The sequence below is a fragment of the Ambystoma mexicanum genome, chromosome 5q (genome assembly GCF_040938575.1).
Source record: "Ambystoma mexicanum isolate Mex_15411 chromosome 5q, UKY_AmexF1_1, whole genome shotgun sequence".
NCBI classification, from domain to species: Eukaryota; Metazoa; Chordata; class Amphibia; order Caudata; family Ambystomatidae; genus Ambystoma; species Ambystoma mexicanum.
Window position 1 is genome coordinate 1,273,569,047 of NC_090933.1, and position 20,604 is coordinate 1,273,589,650.

The 20,604-nt window shown below is 46.5% G+C and overlaps 1 protein-coding gene across 4 annotated transcripts in view; it reads left to right on the plus strand.

Moving 5' to 3' along the window:
* Positions 1 to 20,604, plus strand: part of RECQL4 (RecQ like helicase 4) — a 409,056-nt gene that overhangs the window by 230,683 nt on the left and 157,769 nt on the right. For all 4 annotated transcript variants that reach the window (XR_011278686.1, XR_011278685.1, XM_069621818.1 and 1 more), the window contains exon 15: positions 1,232 to 1,420. Coding sequence is in view for 2 of the 4 variants with exons in the window: in XM_069621818.1 (XP_069477919.1) it covers positions 1,232 to 1,420 (189 nt within the window). In the remaining 2 variants the exon portion in view is untranslated. The remainder of the gene's footprint in view (positions 1 to 1,231; positions 1,421 to 20,604) is intronic.

Consider the following 20,604-nt stretch of genomic DNA (forward strand, 5'->3'; position numbering starts at 1 on the left):
AGTGAGCAGAGGGAGTCCGTGCCTCTCTTCGCCTGTAAAAGTGTGTAAATGTGCACTGTTTTTCGATAGCACTTGGCAGGTGACTTACTATATTTTTAAGTACTCCTAGTGTTAGCTGATGAGGAAATGGTGCAAAGCCTTCCTCTCCTCCTTACCTAGCTAGCCCACGATCGCACCCTTATCCCTGTGGAGCCCACCAATCCGAAAGCCCTTTACTGGTGGCTCATTAGCAGAATCCTGATTAAATAAATGACATGTAGCCCTCTACAAAACACCCAAGAGAGCATATGTGCCACTTGGTTCGTTAATTAGCCTGTTACAATGCTTACTTAATCAGCTTCGTCTTAATGTTCTTATTTACTACTACTACTTGTTCTGCACTGATCTACATTTCATTTAAATAAATTATCAAAACATTGTCAGCCTTTTTCACGAGTCAGGTATGTGGGACAAGCGTGTAAATTTGTAAAAACTCTGACCTTATGACGATAAGTGCCCTTTCCTGTTATTCAAAATCCAATTCACTACTGAACATGCTTTGTCCAATTGCTTCCCAATAATGGGTTCTATTATTAGAACAATAATACTAATATTATATATTTTGCGCTCTCCACAAACTGAACAGTTTCTTTGTGCTGATAACGGGTTATGTTTAACCAACTACATGGTACTCATTTTATCAACCTCCGAAGTGCGCAGTCGGCCGTGCTGGGTTTCAACCCTCTAATGGATGGTTACACACAAGAAGTTGAGCACTAAGCCCAGCCTTACTTGGGAGCCCAACAGAGGCATACTGCTTGTGGCCTAGTAACACCTGGTTATCTTGACCTAAACGGTCTCAGGCCAAGTAATGCAATAAATAAACATACCTATGTGACATTAACTTAATGTTTGGGAATACTTGTAAACGATTATTAAGATGCATTTGGAAACCTTTAAACCTTAATGTAGTGTTTATAGTGGGCAGAGGGTTATAGTCTGCCTCAAATTTGGAGGTTAGATCTGCATTTTGCTGTGTACTAGCTCCTCCTAGACAGATCCCCAAAAGCTGATTTTAGCTCCTGCTCAACAAATACTTATTTCAATCCTTGAGATGTGGTGGAATGTGAGACTGTAATGTGACCTAGCTTTCAGGCTCCTATGCGTATTTAAGGCCTGCATACATCTGTTTATTTATTGTAGCCAGGGCTTATGCTACTATTAGTTTTACGTTTTTTCCTTTTTCTGCAAGGTACTGCGTGATAGATTGGGTGTACGCTGCCTGCTAGGCCTGACTGCCACTGCCACGCTGGCTACTGCACAAGACATTAGTCATCACTTGGGCGTCCCTGAGGAGGAGGAAGGAGGAATAGCTGTGCGCTCTGCAGCAGTGCCATCAAATCTCCATCTCTCGGTCTCCATGGATCGGGAGAAGGATCAGGTATGACTTGGCGTAAAAGGACTACAAAACAGTGGATTTCTGGTAATTGATCAACACCCTTTAACCTAGCTTGGTTTACAGGGTCTTTTATCTGTGTTATCCTAACTCTGCAAGTGGTAGGTTGACCAGAGCATTAAATGCTTTGCCTTGCCTACACCACCATTCTTTAGTGGGCTCAAGCGGCTAAGGCCTGTCTTACTTCTAACTAGATAACCTTTGCATAATGGCCTGCAGCTATTCATACCCATGATTTATGCTGGTTGTTCTGGATCGCTGCACTCCCCATCTTGCTTGTTACTTCATGCACGCCCAGCATGCCCAACTTGACCTCGCCAGAGGGATTAGTTTCCAAAGCCTTTCCTTTACCTGCAGTCACCTGCTCTAGCCATGCTGATCACTGCAGCTGCCTGTATAACTTACCACTGTAACTGTATTCCCACTTATTAACTCATAACTGTATTGCCTATTGGTACCCTGAATCAGCCCCCGTACCATGAGGCGAGGCTGCTCCAGAAAATATGCTCACACCAACTGTGTCTCTTATGCTTGTTTGCCCCCTGTAGTAGCCCCCCAGTACCATGAGGCGAGTGTTAGGAAAGATTCTCTTACTGAACCTTTCCTTCCATCTTTATGGAACCCCTAAACTTTTTGCTTTTATTTTTGAATTTGACCTGTACTTTTTGCAGTACAGTGAAGCCTTAAGCTTCACTGCACTGGCCTTTTCTCATATGTTATGGGGAAACTGATATGTCCTTCAGTTTAGTTTCTTTATTTATACCGCGTGCCGAACCCTGGGGTAACTGGGTGCCGGAGACTTAGATGAGGTTACAGCATAGTATAGACATACAGTAAAAATAACAATAAGTGCGATTGACCAGGTTACATGATGGTCGACAGTAGAAGAGTACATTTAAGAAGAGAATCAGATGGCGGTGGAATTCTTGTTGGCGAGCCAAGATTTAGTTTTGGCTCTGAAAGTCCAAAAGGAGGGCTCTGCTCTGTGGTTCAGTGGTGTGTGGCGTTCCTGGCTTTGGCCGCTATAACCGGAAGCTGGAGCCGCCTACTTTCTTTAGGGAGAATTTGGGGATGGAGAGGCAGTGTGAGTATGGTGTTCTGGTTGATCTGGTTGAGGTGTGTTTAGAAAACTTGTCTGCCAAGTATTTGGGAGCGTCATTGGAGAGGCATTTGTGGATGATAACAAGGGATCTGAAAGTGATTCTGTCTCGTACAGGGAGCCAGTGACCATCTTGTCTTATGCTGGAGATGTGAGCGTGTCGTGGGATACTCAGGGCAGCTCTGAGGGCGTTGTTCTGAAGCACCTGCAGTTTGTTCAGATTGCGTTCTGAGGTGCCGAGAAAGAGAATGTTACAGTAGTCCATTTTTGAGCGCACTAGCGCTCTGGCTAGGGTAATGCAGCTGGATGGAGAGAGGAAGGGTTTGCAGGCATTGATGAGCTTATTTGTATAAACCGTGGCTGAGGCTGTGGCGTTCACCTGTCTATTGAGTGAGAGAGTGGAGTCCAAGTAGACCCTGAGAGTTTTAATTTCTTTGGCCACAGAGATTTGGTTACTGTCTATGTTGATGGACGCGTAAAGGGGGTCCAGTTTGTTTAGCCGTGGTTGAGAGCCGACAAGAAGGAGCTCTGTTTTCTCGTTGTTGAGGCACAAGCCGTGCTCTGCCACCCAGGCTTGGATCTCCAGGTAAAGATTGTTGATCTTGGTGGAGTCCACCTCGTAGCACCCTGAAAGGGCGATGAGAACCTGGGTGTCATCAGTGTAGTTTGTGTAAGTGACGCCCAGGTTGTCAAGGCGGTCGAACAATAGCTTGGTGAACATATTGTATAAGGTTGGCGAAACGCACAAACCTTGTGGAACGCCACAGAGGATAGGGATGGGGTGGGCAGAGGCCCCCGGGGAGAAGACCCGGGTGGTTTGATTGGCTAGGAAGGATTGGATCCAGGCAGTCGCTTGGTTAGAGAAAGCCACTGAGGTCGTCGGATGTTCCGTGAGAAGTGAGGATCTGATGGTCGACAAGGTCAAAGGCTGCTGAGAGATCAAGCAGCAAGAGGATGGCTAGCTTGCCCTTATCCTTTGCCTCGTCCATCTGGATTCTTAGGTCCAGGAGTGCTGTCTCTGTTCCATGCCTTGGTCTGAATCCTGATTGTCTAAGGCCCAGGAGGTGGTTCTCTTCCAGATGCTTCTGGATTTGCTGAGCTTTTTCTGTTTGATTTTGGTTTGTAGCATGGCAATTATGTCTGCCTGGGCTTTTTGGATCCTCTCACACCAGTCTGCATCTTCCACGCAGGTTTCTGAGGGTGCGGATGGCGACTCGAGTTCTCTGAGGATGATGAAGAGCTCCTTGGTTTTAGATTTGGCGTTCTGAATTCTATTGTCGTAGGTCTCATTTTTGGCCCTGAGGATGGAGGTTTTGTAGGTGGTAGCTGCTATTGTGAGTTCCGTTTTGTTGGCATGGTTAGGAGTTTTGCTCCAGGTGGCTTCTGCAGCTAGTTTAGTTTTCCGAAGGATTCTTAGCTCTGGGGTGAACCATTTGTTCAAGTGGGCTGCGGGTTTGGCTTTGGTGAGTTTGATGGGGACGATGCTATCTACTGCTGATTCAAGAGTTTTATTATGGAGGTCAGCGAGTTTCTCCTCATCTAGGTTGGCGTAGTTTGCGGGGGTGAGGATGTTGTGGATAAGAGGGCGAAGGTTCTACAAGGTGATGTTGCGATTGTTCCTGGTGAGTGTTTGCGGGACGGTGGCTGGGGGGGTGGTTGGTTGTGACTTCCCTTGGATGGAGAAGGAAATGGCGTGATGGTCTGACCATGTAATTGGCTCGTTTTTAAGGATGGCTGTGGAACAGTTGAGATCTGCTAACCAGTCCAGTGTTCTGCCTTTGTTTTGTGTTGGGGCTGTAATTCTGAGTGTAAACCCTAGTTGGCAAAATGTATTTTCTAGGGAGAGTGCATTAGCATCATTAGGATCGCTGAGGCCAAGGTTAAGGTCTCCTAGTAAGATGATTTGAGATCCTGTTTTGGTGTTAGTGGTCAGGAGGTCGGATAACTCTTCCTCGAATCTGAAGATAGGGCCTGGGGGTCTGTATATGATGTGCAGATGTATGGTTTGTGTGGCAGAGAGTTGAAGTTTGGCTGACAATAGCTCTGCGGACCGGAAGCTGAAAGGTGGGGTTATTCTGAGGCCAAGGGATGTTTTGGCGATAAAGGCTACTCCGCCTCCTTTGCCCGAGTCCCTGTCTTTCCTGAGTATTGAGTATCCTTCTGGGATGGCGAGGGATAGAGCTGGGCCAGCAGCCTGGTGCAGCCATGTTTCAGTGATAGCCAAGAAGTGGAGGTTGTTGGCGGAGATGAGGTCCGCAACGTCTAGCAGGGGGCGACTAGAGAGCGGGCATTGATGAGAGCACCTTTGTTCAGGAGGTGTTCAGTGATGCCAGAGAGGGCTGTTTGGGCGATGTCCAGGGTGCTAGCTTGAACTTGGTTGTGCATGGGATGGGGGTGTTTTTTGGTGAGTGAATTAGGGGGTAGGAACAGAGAGCCGAGTCTCCGGTTTCTGTCCTTCACTGGGCACGGGATCCAGGGCGTGGGTGGAGCAGCAAATTGGCAGATCCATTCTAGGGGGCTAAGGGTGCAATTTGGCTGGTCGATTTGTTTAGTCTTGGTGTACTCCATAGTCTCCGGGTATGTGTAGTGTGTTGAAGTGGAGCAGGGAAAGAGTTGCTGTCAGAGTGAGAGTAGTGAAGTAGAGGTTTGCCATGAACAGGCAGTTTTGAGTCTTGGAATCTTGTGAGGCGCAGTTGACTCGGGACGGTTTAGGTTGGGGAGACGGCAGGATGGTTTGTGATAGGCGAGTCAGTACAAATTAGGCCAAGTGGCACAGTGGCAAGAACAGGGAAAAAATAAACTATTTCAGAAACGGGCACAGTGGGCAGCAGATGGGCTAGTTCAAGGATGGGCACAGTCACAGGCAAAAACAAGCAACAATAGGCAGATGTATGCAATTTCAGAACAGGCACAGTGGGCAGCAGATCGGCTTGTTCAAGGATAGGCACAGTCACAGGCAAAAACGAGCAACAATAGGCTATTTCAGAACAGGCACAGTGGGTAGCAGATGGGCTAGTTCAAGGATAGGCACAGTCGCATGTAAAATAGGAGATGCATTTATGGACTTGACTAATCGGCAGGTTCGCCAAGCAGTAGGTGTTTGGGCACTTAAGTATACATATAGAGCTGGCAAATGAGAGGTACGCTACAAACTAGGGTAGTAACGGCTAATAAACTTTCATTGCGGTCAGTAGCAAGCCAGGCAATCGGGTGAGGGAGGCACTAGAGCATTTTGAGTATGCCGCAGCATTGCGGACTGGACAATAGGCAGTGAGCGTGCTGTGAGCCCTCGTGAAATCGAGTGGAAGTCACTTCGGTACTGGCTGCGCCTTAGTTGGTGACCGTACAGTGGACGGGCGAGTGGTGCAAGCAGCAGAGCAGAAACAGCAGGTAGGCGGGAGAAGCGGGCCGCCTTAGATGGTGGATTAGTGCAAAATATAATTTGCATGTAGGATGGGAATCAACGGCAGATTTTAGAGTACAAATATGCATACATGCTGGGTACTGTGTGTATGATATGCGTCTTGGATAAGCTGTGCTGGTACATCCCGTAGCTTAACACGAGGCGCGGGAGAACACATATAGAGGAAGATAGGAGCAAGAAGGCAGGGTAAGGTGTATAGGGGTGGTAATTAACCCTATACACCTTGCAAATTATGGTGAAAATGTCTTTGTAACAGTCACGACAAGCTTGACAGCGTGTCGTAGAAGGTCTGGATACTGCATTCGGCGTCATGAGAAGATGATAGCCACATTGTATGGTTGCACGGATAAGTTTTGAACAGTACTTAGGATTCGAATAGGCGGAGGGGAAAAAGGGCAGGGGGACATCGGCAAGCGCCGGTTGCGCTTGGTTAGCTCAGTCAGGAGCCTTTTTCAGAGTGCCTTCTTCGGAGGGCCGGCGATGTCTGATTGGCCTGATGAATGGGCAGCAGCCAATCAGGGTGCTACAATCCACACGGCTCAGTAGGAGAATGCAGAGGTTTTGGGAGCGGCCATCTTTAAATGGGTAAACCTCGTGATGCCCAATGGAGGAAGCTACCTGCTTCAGAATAAAACGCAGAACAGTGTTTCAGCGAGTAACTTGGCGATCTCCTGACGAAATTCTTTGAAATTCGGCAATGGCTGAGGCTGCACGAAGTTGTGCGTCCGTGCAAAAATAGATTCTGATGTGGTGGCAATGATCCTTGGCTTACCAGGCTAACAGTACTGGGAAACAGTGTTTCCCTTAGCCGTGTTACTATGTTGCTACTTGTGGTTACTTTTGTATTGCTTGTGGTAACTTTTTAATCATTGCACAATGCACCTTACACTGCAGTGCAATGGGGTGCACTTTTGTTTTGCCCTAGACTAACACTCAGAGGGGTTTTGGTTACTCTAGATGTGCTTAAAAGATAGGCTGGTGGCAGCAGTGACTTTTCCCCACTTTTTGGGGAATTTCGTTTTAGCTTTGCCGATTTTACCACGGTTAGCTACTAACTGTGGCTACTGGTCAAACATGACCGTGCCACGAGATATTTTGCCTGTTCTTTTTCGGAGGCCAGGAAGATCCTTATATGGACTTCCAGTGCCCGGGAAAACAGCAGCTTTTGGCGGGCACCTGGAGGGCTATTTGTGTTTGCAGGCAAGATGTGGGCTGGGTCAGTCTGACTCCAATTCACATTCTGGTTTCTGTGTGTCTGAGTGGTAATGATGAGTGTTCCCGCCAGAGGTCCTGATGGGACCACTACTGGGGTGTGTGTGGGTTAGTCCTTCTATTTGCTAGTGGGAGTTTCTGCTCCTACCTGGCTTTTAGGATACGAAGAGGACCCCTGCACCCATTCTTCAGAGGTCCTGGAGAAACCTGAAGGAGCCAAGTATCCTGTCCAGCTGCAAGACCCACGAAGAAACCTGAAACCGGACTGAAGGAGGCCTTTCAACCAACTTCTGCTGCAGCCCTGGTGAAGCCCTGTCTTGCTTGTGATCTTTAGTAGTCCTGCGAAGGTGCTACCATACTTGGAGTGGAGGGACCTTCCATTCCCGACGTCTGCTTGGTGCCCTGCCAAGGACAGCCTTCGGAAGTGCCCTGGAACAGTCCTGTGGCTGACGAGCTTCATTTTTGGGCTACCGTGCTAGCGACATCACCGCACCGAGTTTCGGCCTGAAACTTGGTGGACCCTCAGTTCCCTCCTGTGGAATTTCGGCATCCTAGCACAAAAGGGGACCCGAGATCCGAAACCTGCTTACCCGACTCAAGTCCAGTCCTGAGAGGGGTGCTGCATCGAGTGTTTTTGCATTCTTCGAACGAGCGTCCTTGCACCAGCAAAAGACACAAACTGGAGTGAAGCTCGAACCGGCATCCCCTGGAAATTGAGGACCGCGGATTTCGGCAGGTAAAGCAACGTAGGACCCCCTTCCTTGGTTCTACAAAGTCTGGGGAAGATTCAGAGTAAGGGGGGTAAGTTACTGAGATTTTAACTTACCCCTATACTCCCATTATAAGTCAATGGGCTTATAATAAACCTAATTCTATACTTTTGGCTTTTCCATTACTTGCCTATGCACGACTTCTGACTGTTGGGGCTACTTTTGGGCATTAGTCTATCTTGAACACTAGTACTAAGGACCCTTCACTGCACCCCAGAGACCCTTCCTGCATTTTTTCCTGAATCGTAATTTCTGTGGAACTGTATCCTGAACAATAGGGCACAAGGCCCCAGGCAACTTAGGGCTGGACAGTTTTAGCTAAGGATCATCTCTGTGGACCTTTTCGTGCATAATACTTGTCTAAACCTTCATTTGCAGGAGTATTTGATTTGCATTATGGTTACACCGCAGTGCATGTATATATGTATTTAGTTTAATAGTGTTGTCTGATAAGTCTACCTGCTTGTAGTCATTTTCTTAGTGTGTTTTGGCCATAATTAAATAACTGTATTTTTATACATCCTGTCTGTGTTATTTGTGATGCCCATTGTGTGACCCATTGTGGACCCTTTACAAGCTCACCCCTCTGAAGAACTTAGCCTAGACCGCCTGTCCCTGCTACCTAAACTGGTTTGGCTACAGCTTCCCAGAATTGTTCCTGTCACAATATAGGTTGTCCTTCTATACATCTGTCCACCAGGCCATAGTATAGAAAATCAGTCCTAACAGCGAGGCTTTTCCAGAATGTGCGCGCACCTATTTTCTTTTATGCTTGTTTGCACCCTTCAGTAGCCCCCATACCATCAGACGAGGCTTTGCCAGAATGTAAAAGCATGCCATTTTTGTTTTTCATGCTGTTGCACCGTGTGGTTGGCTTTGATAAAGTATGCTTCCAACACCTGGCTTTATGCTGTAACCATATGCACACTCTTGCTATTCATGTACTGTACTATGCACTTTCTGGAACTAGCACCTAGATGCCCCAGGGCTCTGTGTGCTGAAATAAATGCAAACATTTAAATAAATAAAATAAAAAGTGCAGCTAGTTTAAAAGTACAGTAAATGCTTTTGATAAGTTCACCTTATGGCAATGTCCACAAAATATATATGCAGAAAAGATTTTAAAAAAATCTTAATTTTACAAATATGTTTAAAAAAATCTATTCATCCTATTTACAAATAAGCAAATTGAATACTTATTTAGAATGTGTTGAAGACATGGAATTGTCATTTCACTGGATTATTAAAGGATCACGCAAGTCCACCAAGTGGAATTTCAGTGTTGCTCACAGGCCTCTGTAAGAGCAATTGCCCCCAATTCTCAATGCCAATCTATTTGCTCAGAGCACGGGATAAGCCAATGTTAACCAAGTGGGGTAAGTAGGCGGAACCATAAAAGAGACTGCAGCTTAAAAGGCTGATGACACAGAATCCACTGGCGGTAGTTTCACTGCACTCCATCCAAAATATGGGGTTCCCACATTGACCTGCCCATGTAAGGATAGGGAAAACACTGCCTCAACCTGCCCGGCCCACCCCTCCCCCTCCATGACCACTACCACCAACCTCCAGACAGCCAAGTGAACCTGGCAGAAGGAAACTGTGCCACTGAGAGATACTCACTGCTAACCCAAAAATGAACCACATCTTGCAGTACTATATGAGCCCTGCAAAAGAAAACAAACTTGTTTTAATCAACCATAAAAAGACTGGTAACCAAGTATCCCTCACACTATAAAGTCCACGTTTCAATTCAACATTTTCTCAAAGGGTCAGTGTCTTTCGGGTGTTGATTCTGTCCCTGGTTCCCTCCTTTTGAGCTTTCCACACCCATCTGCAGTATTTTCCAGCCTACGTGTTGTCATACAGGTCTACTCTCCCAATTAATGGCACTTGGAGTAAGTGCAGTAGGGGAGTCCAAAGTGACAGAGTATGTCAGCAGGCAGGGAAAAGGGGAACTTTAAACAGACTCCTTCAATGGGGTTAAATCCGTCCAGGATGGGGAGACCTCCAATTTCTGAAACAAGATATATGAATAGGGTCTCATATGGGGCCCAAGAAATAAATAAGTGTAAGGTATAGAATATTTTTTCTTTACCATGAGCACAAGCCAAACCTAAAATTAGACCAATGTAAAAAAAGAGTTGCTTTTATTCTAGAGCATATCAAATATTTTAAGAGACCCAACAAAGTGATGAAATTGAAAAGTGCACTTTGGTTCACCTGCCCTCTGCAGTATTCAAATAGCTGTGTTGCCCTTTAGAAAAGATTGTGAATATTTGTGATTAAGCTGAAATATGCCCACCCCACATCCCCCTCACAGAAACCTCGGTGCCAAATGCAAAATCCTTGTTAAACTCCTTGGTCTCAGGGCTGCACTTCGACAGTAAACATACTTCAGTAGTCCCAGAGTCCGTGAAACCCAAGGAATATGAGCCGGGGGCAAGGATTGGAATAATGTGTGTACAGGGCGATCAAAAACACATCTCCACCACAGTGCACAGGGTCGTTGACATTGCGGGCCTTGGTCCACTTTGGCAGAGCGTGTCCATGCCTCATCTGCCTACTCCCATCATAAAAGTCCGAATTTTGATTACCTGCTTCAAAAGAGCTGACGGGGAGAAAAATGGGACAAAAATAATCAAACAGCTGGAGATGTCTTCATTGAATTCAAAGTCACCCACAATTGTTGGAAAGAGTGGTAAAACTGTGAAAATCAAATCTACCCCACTTTCCAAATGTAAATTCGGATGTTTCTGTGCTGCATCTCTTCCCTGCTCCTTGATGGTTAAAAGGAGAAAACAGGAGGAGGAAGTTAAGGGGGGGAGGTACATGACAAAGTGCCTTCCGCGTCTACCTTTTTTATGTTGACAATCAGCTGATCAGGGACATAGGATCGCCATTGGAAAGAAAAGCGCAAAATGTGAGCAAGGAGCTGCCAGTGGCTGGTGAGAAGGTGGTGGCTGTTGGGAGGTTGTTGGCTGGTGTGGTGTCTGTGGCAGGAGACTGAGCGTACAGGCTGGATAAGGTCCATGCAGAAGCAGTTGGACAAGGATGTACTTTGTGAGGTTGAGGAATGCCTGACATGAAACCTTTTTAACAATGGCAATGAGAATGAGTTTAGAGCATTTGCCATCAAGAAGGGGATCGGGAAACACTGAGAGCATGATGGCGGGAATTGCCAGAGAGATGTTAACAGATGGGTCCCCGCAAAACTGCAAAGCTAGTCCTGACATATGGACCAAAGGCTGAGCGTGGACCGAGAGATGAGTCAAGTGAGGAGAAGAAAGCAAAGTAAAGAACCAGCCCAAATGCAGAGCTCACTAAATTGAAGCGGAACAATGGAGCGAGGAGTCTGGGAAAGGTTCTACATGATGAGAATAAACTGTAGCCAAGCCGTGATTCACCAATCCATAGTGACCAGAAATGTTGAAACTTGTTGCGAGTTCCCAGACATCATTGAGCAGGCCACATTGATACATCACATGTTTTTCTGGATACAGACGTCCGTTCACAAGCATCTACGGAAAGAGACCAGGAAGACTTAAAATGCGTGCTGGAGATGCGAACCAGTCATCCTAAAGCATCTTGAAAAATAGACAGTGAAACATATCGGCTGGCCAGGGTTGTCCACACTCCTACAAAATGACGACAAGAAGGTGAAACATTGTTGCATCTCATCCCTAAACCACGTAGTGTCATGCTGGATGACAAAAATAAATGTTCTACTACTTTGGTCACATCTTAATTTGGTTGCGTTTTTGTCACAGTATTTAGGATTGGCAACAGCCAATGAGGATTAAAATGTGCAGCAGCATGGGTATTTAAATGTCAGTTTCCCATTCTAGTCAACTCCACGGCTGCCTCTTCTTGGCTTCTGTAACCTGAACTGTTTAGATAAAAATATGTGTTAGGCCACAAACAGTGGAGTAACTTTTCTGAAAATGTTGGGGGGGACATGACATCTGATGAAAAGGTGCCCCAGCCAAATGAATGGGCACAAAATGGTGTACCATGAAAGTTGGGGGGGACAAACACCCCTGTCCCCCCTAAAATTACGCCCATGGCCACAAATCCCTTTTGATGCTCTTTTTGCTAACCCAGAGTAAGCCTGTATCCTTCTGCTGGCTATTTTGTCTCTTGATGTATTTATGTCCACATTTGGATGTTTTTTTTTAAAGTCTAATTGTACTGAGGGAAACCAAAGGGTGTCTCACCTACTAGTCCCTGGGTGTATCTCTCATGTGGCCTGAGCACGGCCATCGCCTTTGGATCCAGACCCTGGGGGTGGGCCAGTGCGGGAGGATCACCTGGTTGAGGGGTCTTCAGCGAGTGGGGGTGAGGCAAGATGGTGAGACACGGTATTCCCCCTCTTTCCTGTACCCATGCCTGATCTATTTTATAGGATTCTCCAATGTCCCAGCTCCCCCTCTCCCCTTTTATGCACCAACACTGGGCCAAAGAAGAGGGTGACTGCAAGTAAAGAGGCTAACCCTCACATATCTCATTGTACATGTCCTTCTAATTGGGCCAGGCAAAGTCAGGCACTTGACTTTAATCTCATACATCTGATACTCATTAGCTCTCCCCAAGGCGGAACATAGAGACCCACTCGGAGCAAGGTGGAACACGAGAAGGAGCAGATCTTCCGGGGCGAAGGCGAACCGATTGGAGCAAAACGGCCGATCGAGGGACTCGAGCAAAGGGTAGGGGAAACCCTGAAGATCCCTGCAGAAGGTTGTTGCTTCCAGGAAACTGTGAAGGAGACGCAGAGAAAGCCAAATCACAGACGAGAAGAAACCTGCATTGTGTTTCAAGGACACCAGCGACCTTCCCAGGTGGGCGACCGAGTTGGGGAGGCGTGGCCAAGCCTGTGGTATTAACCTTGACTCGTGAATCAAAGCCGCAGAGACAAAGAAACGCGCACATCCGGTGAGTTAGTGAAAAACACCTGAAAGGCCAGTTTGTGTCAAGGAAAGATTGAAGCCACAACAGTATATCTCAGAAGTGAAGGTTGCGCACATGCTGATGAGACGCGAAAGAAAGCTAATCAGTGATGAACTTTTAAGTGGCTGATAACTGTGAAGCCAGTGATAGAGTAGCGGAGTGGTCCGGCGAAAGGAAGTAGCCCACTCAAAAGTCTCTGCAAAATGTGAAGTTTCTTGTTATAAAGCCGTAAAGTGAACAAACTCTAAAATGCGTAATGGTCAAAGTTAACCCCGGCAAAAGGGGAAGTGAAAAGGTGAATGCTTGAAGAGAAAGATGTCTTTGAACTTTTTGTGATCATGGTACTGAAGTACCAAGACCAAGAGACACTGTGGCAAATAACATAATGAGCTGAAGAGAAAGTCGAAGTGGTCCTGTAGAGGTCTATAGTCAAAGCATTGCACATTGGAAAGTCTTCGACGGTCTGAGCCTGACTGAGGGAGACCGGAAGTGTGATAATTTAGGGGAGGGGAACCCCTAACAAATGTGAATTAATCTTGGGGGAGGGAACACCTGCAAGTGCTGTGATTGCAACGTCCGAGCCCAGCAAGATCTGCGTTGAATTGATTGATAGGTCTGAGCCCAGCTGAGGGAGACCTTTGAGAGGTCCTATTCTGACGGAGGGAGACCTACGTGAACTTTTTGTTGAACTGTGAAAGCACCTTTAGAATGTAGGAATACGTGACTTTAATGTGGAAGGCCAGGCGGCCTTGATCCATGGTTTGAACTGCCTTTGTTTCGAGAACCTGAGCCAGAGTGTGTCATCCTGTCGACGGGGGCTGCCTTACTCTGCAATCCAACGTGGGGAGGAGAGCTGACTCATCCACTTTGATGTCATAACACTGATTTTCCTTTGCACACATTTTCCCCTTTACACACTTTTTGTATCAGACATAGGGCGGGCATTATGTTTTGTTAGTATAGGCCATTTTGATTTGACAAAGACTGACTAGGACTGTGTTTTCTTTATCATTTGATGGTGGAGGCTATAGGGCAAAGCAGGAGTTTTTCCAAACCCCGAAAATTGAATAAAGGTTTTGAAACTTGTACCTCTTGTTTAAGTGTCATACTTGTGATACCATGCCTTCCTTACAGTACACTGCAACAGCATTTTTAATATTCTTCATTGGTAGCTCATAGGGCTTCCAGGGTACGGGTACATGAAGGGCTACAGACACAGGGATTTCCCAAGATATTTCAGTGTCCATTTCCCAAAACCTAGGATCACAATCACAAAAAAGGCAGCAGCAACAGCACTTTATAGCAGGTATTCACAAAAACAACAGATATCGTACAGCGGAAATATTTTAGAACGACTCTCATGAAGGTAAGTTTATTGCAGTCAATGGCCCTCATTACGACCCTGGCGGAGAGGGGTTTACGCCAGCGTAATGCATGGCGTACCTCTCCGCCAGATTAGGACTTTCCGTAGCGCCATGGTGATTTTTACGCCCGGAAAAATCCATGGCGCTACGGGTCCCCTCGTTAATTACGCCACCGTATTCTACGGTGGCGTAATTAACGCCTTCCCCACTCCCATTATACCATATGGGGCAAGAATGGGGAAGGGTAAATGGGGATTGGGGACTTACCGCCCCGCCAAGGTCGGAATGGGGCGGTAAATCCGCCAACCTCCATGGCGGAGTTGGCAGCTCTGCGCCATGGTCCATGGTGCAAATTGCACCATGGACCTCCGCCAGGGTCGTAATGAGGGCCAATGACTAAAACACTATAAAAGACGACCTTCAGTGGCACATGACTCTCCGAACAGTTCTGGAAACAATGTTGTTTCAAATAAATAAAGGCTCTTCATAACTAGAAGTAAAACACATCATATTTACATACGCATGGAAAACAGTTTTCCAAATATCTTCTGCCAAATAAACGCATCTAACAGAGGTGATCTAAATGCTGTGTTGTATCACTTTAATATAATTAACTAAATTAACATACATAAATGTAAGTGACGTGTATAAATGTCACTCCTATACACCTATATGTTTCTGCCCTGTTATCTAACATTGCTGGACATTCTTCAGGGGTGTGAGTTCAAACTACTAGCTCGTCACTTTGATATGGACCTCTTCCTTCAATCAGTGGATTCCAAAGAACAATAGAATGTCAGGGGATACCATTGACCCCGTACAATATTATTTTGTGAAAAACAAGGTACATCTAAATGACAAGTTAACACTCCGAACAACTCACTCCTGCAAATGTGGAGTGGCCACCAAAACTTCGACTGGTGCTTGAATGGTGTTTGGAGGGCGAGGGGGGAGGGTGGGGGGTGTGGGGGGGGGGTGGCGTGGCATGGTGGGGTGTGTGTGTGTGTCTGTGAGGTTCTATGTCCTGAGTTACTGAGAGGAGACGAGGTATGTTCCTTGCTGGAAGATGACTCTTGAGCACCTCTAAAGGTGAAGCCCTGCTTCAGCCCCCAGCAAGAACAGTTGGATTCTCCTTTATTGCAGTCCTATTTTTATACCCTGAAAGATTCTTGACCACCTTTCACACAGGAAGAGATGGGGTGGTGGGGGCCTGCTGCCTCTGCCGGAAACTGAATAGTGCCTGACTCATCCGGGGACGCCTTGGACTGGCCTTCTACAGGTATTTAGCTTTCAGGGACCCACCTGGGTTCAGTCTTGCCATCCTTTGTATCACCTGGAACATCCTTTTACCTGTTTTAAATGGCTGCATTGTGATTTCTCACTGCTGATCTCGTATCTAGCTCTTCGTTCGTAGTCTTTTTTGGGGGGGTTCTTTGACCTCATCGGCATTGTTTTCCTGGGTCAGCCATCTCCAGGGACTTTGCTTACTGGCCATGCTTCAGAAGACTGACCAAAACTAAATCTCTGCCCCAGAACAGAGACTTTTAGGCCTTGAATCCTTCCAGCAGCCTGGTGCACATAGAGGGGATGGCTTTCTCCCTTCCATCCTGCCACTGGTTCAGATGTTTTGTGATTCTGGGCATTGCCTGCATTCCTTCCTCCCGGCCCCCTTTCCACTACATCTTTTACTTCTAGGATTTGTCACCAACTCTGCTCTCGCCCATTGAAAGTTTTCTCGTTTGGCCCCCCATGTGACAAATCAACTTCTGGGGGCACCAGTGGTCCAGGGATGAATATTGGTTTCTAAGCCATCAATCAGCCCCACACCTCTAGTACACCATAAGGGATTCGAACGGATTGCAAACACAAACAAATTATAAACCTCCTTGTGCAATTTTGGTAACATGGATGGAACGGCAGGCTTATCTCTGCAAGGTCGCGGATCGTTGGTTAGTTTCAACACATCGAAAATACAATTCTTACCCAATGATAAAAGGGACTGTCCAGTCAGGGTTGCATAAAAACATCTACTTTATTATTGTTCACAAGAGCCAGTTGTAGCACACTACAAAATACAACCCACCCTGTAAAGGAATGCAGAGGACAGACCATTTCAAGAAGGAAAGGAGAGGCACTCTGGATACTGACAGGACGGTAGTCAGTAATGTAATTAATCGCAGTAGTTCAAGGATACTTTCTTTCAGCACAAAGAGAGCAATGGGTCGTAAAATGCCACTGCGGGCCTTCAGAGAAGGGCCAGGGTGACAGAACCACCAATAATGTTGTGATTGTAGACGTTCTTGGTGCTCAACAGGTTCAAGTCGGTTTCAGGGCTCTTTGCAGCTTCTGCGACAGAGTTAAAGACGGGAGATGGCCGCGGGTATCATGCAGCAGGCAGTTTCGGAGAGAGCGAGGCCTGACGGATGGCTGCAGACTGGCCTACACGGCAACTCGGGCCATGTATCGTTGCCTCAAAGCTGGTTGGCAGGTCTGAAGCACTGGTCGAAGCGTCTAGGACCGCGTTAGTGACTTCAGCGTGACAACAGTCCGTGGTGCAGTCGGTTACAACGCGAAGGGCTCGACTTTCTTGAAAATATCCTTTAAGGCAGACGCTGGTTGATGCTTGTTGATGCACTCCTCCTCGCTTCTTCAGTGGGCTTGTTTCGTCTTGTAAGGCAGACGGCCCAAAGCGGAGGAGAGTGTTGCAGGCCACCGGCCTTGTCCTTGGTTTGGTTCTGAGACTCTCTGGTACTTCTGACCTAGGAAGCTTGCTTGCAGAGCCTTGCATGGCATGCTGTGTGCTGGCTGGGAATCTGTTCTGAAGCTGCTGGGGGGGTCCTCTGGATTCAGTATATCCCTCTGTTCCCTGGGAGATGTTTAGGGGAGGGATCTTGCTTCCTTCTTTGGAAATACTGGCCTTCCTTCACTGGCTGAAGCTGTAAGGCATACCGTACCTTCAGCCAGGGCCCAAATTATTTCTGCTTGTTAATTCTTGTGAAGTCTTCAGGTCTGCCAAAAGAAAGGATCGACCCTCTTAAAGACAAATGGGCCCCACTGATTGGTGTAGGCTAGCCCTACATTAATGAACGAAACCTGGGTCCCCACAAACAATCTCCTGTGTGCAAGGTCATAACCAGAGTGCTTTGCAACAGGAGAGGTAAACGGGTGAAAACATGTACTAAGTCAGACCCATCTTCCTGTCTGTTGTGGATCAAACCGTCTCTCTGGTTAATTGAGCTCTCTGTGGTTCCTGATTAAAGCGACAGGTCTCACTTGAAGCTGCGGCCAGTACAGGCTTTCGGTCACTCTCAAACCACATACTCATACCTTCTGAATGGGGTCTCCCTGCAGGATGACTACTGTAAACAGCTGTCCCAGAAATGACATTTCACTGCCCTTGATACTAAGAGGAGGGAGCTGGCTTCAGGTTGGCAAAGATGCATATCCAAGGTGTTGGGGTTTCCTGCCTTTTGTTAGCCATGCAACCAGGACTCTCATTGGCCTGTTTGAATTAACTCATCAGTATGCGTAGCTACCACCAGCAAGGCCAAAAATGGACAGGACGGATCCGTGCAGCCTTTGTCATTTGATCAGGCTGGCCATGGCAGGAGGAAGATTTTTGCCCTCCTCTTTTTGAGATGACTTGATGTACGCCTGTAGGCTGTGTCGACCCAGAGTACACGGGTCTATGTGTTTGTAATGCGGTGAGCATAGGAAAATGTGTGCGGATTAGTCCCACACATTTTCCGAGGTTGGGCTACCATCATATAAAATGTCAAAAAAGCCCAGACAAGTGCATACCCACCGTACGGATGGTCAAATTCCTCACACTCCATCACCAGCCTTAGTCTTGCGTCATCTGTGCCTCATTTTGGACTCTGGCACTTTATTTTTTTAATTAATTTTAAAAATGTATTTAGTTTTCTGGAAGCCGACACTGAGAAATAACATGGACATACCAAATCAACAAATATGAAGGAAAACGCAACTATTGGGCAGTTAACTTGGCAACATAGGCCTCAATGAAACCACATTTCTTGATAATAGGTACTAAGACAAATGACATGGTGAACAGCGGGATCCAGGTCACACATTATGTTTAACTCTGCACGACACACACCATATGACATATTTGGCTACTCATCCGCGCAACAGCACTTGTACCATCAGCAAGTAAATATGCATCAATATTCATCTGAGCGGGGCAACATCGCTTGTAGAAGGGCTTTCCAAGCTTCTAGGTTCACAGTGGGTTCACGCGTACCCCTTCTCAAGACCCTGGACCATTCCGTAGTCTCTGCTATGGACCATCTCATCCAATCTCTCCACCGTAGCACATAGCCTGGGCCCGCGCTCACCTTCTAAGCCATAGCAATTCTACGCTTAGCAAGAATGCTGGCCAGGTTGGACTCTTGACACCTTATACTTACCAATTGCCCATAACTAGGAGTAGCCTACTGGCTTGGCACCATTCATTTATATGGACAATCTCTCTAAACTGTCTAAAGGAGTGGAGCTGTCACTGCAAGAGATCGTATTAACCAAAGGGAAATCCTTGCCTGCACTCCTGGTTGGCCTTCTCAAGACCTCCCCAGAGGACTTGTGGCACCTCTCTTTTACAGCACAAGAGCAGAGACCCAATTTATTTATTTACTTGTATTGCGCCGGTAGCTCTCGAGCTTCGGGGCGCAGAGACAAGAACACAAAGACAAAAAGTAAGACAATAAAACACGTAACACGAGACATTAGGGCTGCATAGGTAGGTGGGCAGGTTGTAGTATATGTATTACTTGAAGATGTGGGTTTCAGTTGTTTGCGAAAGCGTTGGTAATTGTCTTCCATCCTTAACTGGCCAGGCAGGTTGTTCCAACGGCCTTCTGCGGTTATAGGGAAGGATTTACCTGCCCTTTTTTAAGTCTGAAGGGAGCTACCACTATCAGACCTTGTTCGGCTGATCTTGGCTCTCTCGTAGGTTTGTATGGAATGATTTTAGTTTTCAGGTATGCAGGGGCTTTACCAAAAATACATCTATGCTTGAGCGTGAGGGATTTAAATTGGACTCTCTCTTCAATTTTAAGCCAGTGAAGTTCCTTCCTGGCTTCGCTGATGTGCTGATTCCTGTTTTTTTGCTTAAATGATTCTCACTGCATTGTTTTGCAGAACTTGTTAGCTGTGGTAGCAGTTTTTATTAGCTCCTACAATTAGGGCATTGCCATAGTCTAGGCGAGATAAGATGGTAGCTCTTGCGACCGTGGTGCTATTTTCCTCAGATAAGTAGGGTTTTATGGCTTTTAGTAGGCTCAGGTGGTATGAACACGTTTTTTTAACATAAAGGGTTTGGGATTCTGATCCCGGGGATGCTTCTAGCATCATCCCCAAGGTTTTAACCATGTTTAGGACCTTAATTTGGGTGTTTTTGACGGTGAAGTTGTTGTATGCAGGATGGAGCTTAGATCTGACCAGATTGGAGCCAAAGACCATAAGCTCTATTTTGTTGCCGTTTAGGCACATCCAGTTTTGGTCCATCCATTGCTCTACCGGGTTGTAAACTAGGCTTAGCTTTTTGTTGTCCTTTTGATCACTTCAATTACCAGCTGAGTGTCGTCAGCGTAATTGGTAAAGAACGTGTTGATGTTGTCGAGGACTATGCATAGAAACCTATGGTAGAGGTTAAACAGGAGTGGGGACATGTTGATGGCACCTTGTGGGACTCCACAGGTGATTTCTGTTTCTATTGAGAATAGATTTCCACAATGAACTCTAGATGTTCTGTTTTGCAGAAAAGACATGATCCAGCTTATTGCTTCATCTGAGCAGTTTGCTGATTTTTTTTTTTTTTTTAGCGCTGTCTTGAGTAGGTTGTGATCTAATAGGTCGAAAGCAGCGCTCAGGTCCAAGAGAACGAGCAAGCCAGCTTTCCCCTTATCAATGATGTTGAGCATATTGATCTGTAGATCCAGCATAGCTGTTTCTGTGCTATGCGCTGGTCGAAAGCCAGACCGTTGGTGGTGGAGGAAGTCGGAGCTTTCTACGTGTTCTTGGAGCTGTGTGGTGGCAATCTTAGCCATTATTTTAAGTATAAAGTTGCAATTGGTTATGGGCCTTAGGTTGTTTGGGTCCCTTTGGTCTAGATTCGGTTTTTTAACAAGGGGGGTGAATGTTACCCTTTTTATACTTTTAGGCACAATTTGATCGCGGAAAGATGAGTTTATCACTTTGGTTAAGGCTGGTGCAAAGATGTCAGGGTGGTCTAAGATGATGCTGGCCGGGAGTATGTTTTCGGCGCAAGTGGTGGGTTTCATGGATGCCAGGGCTTTTATCATGTCATTGGCAGTAATGGGCTTGGACCTAAA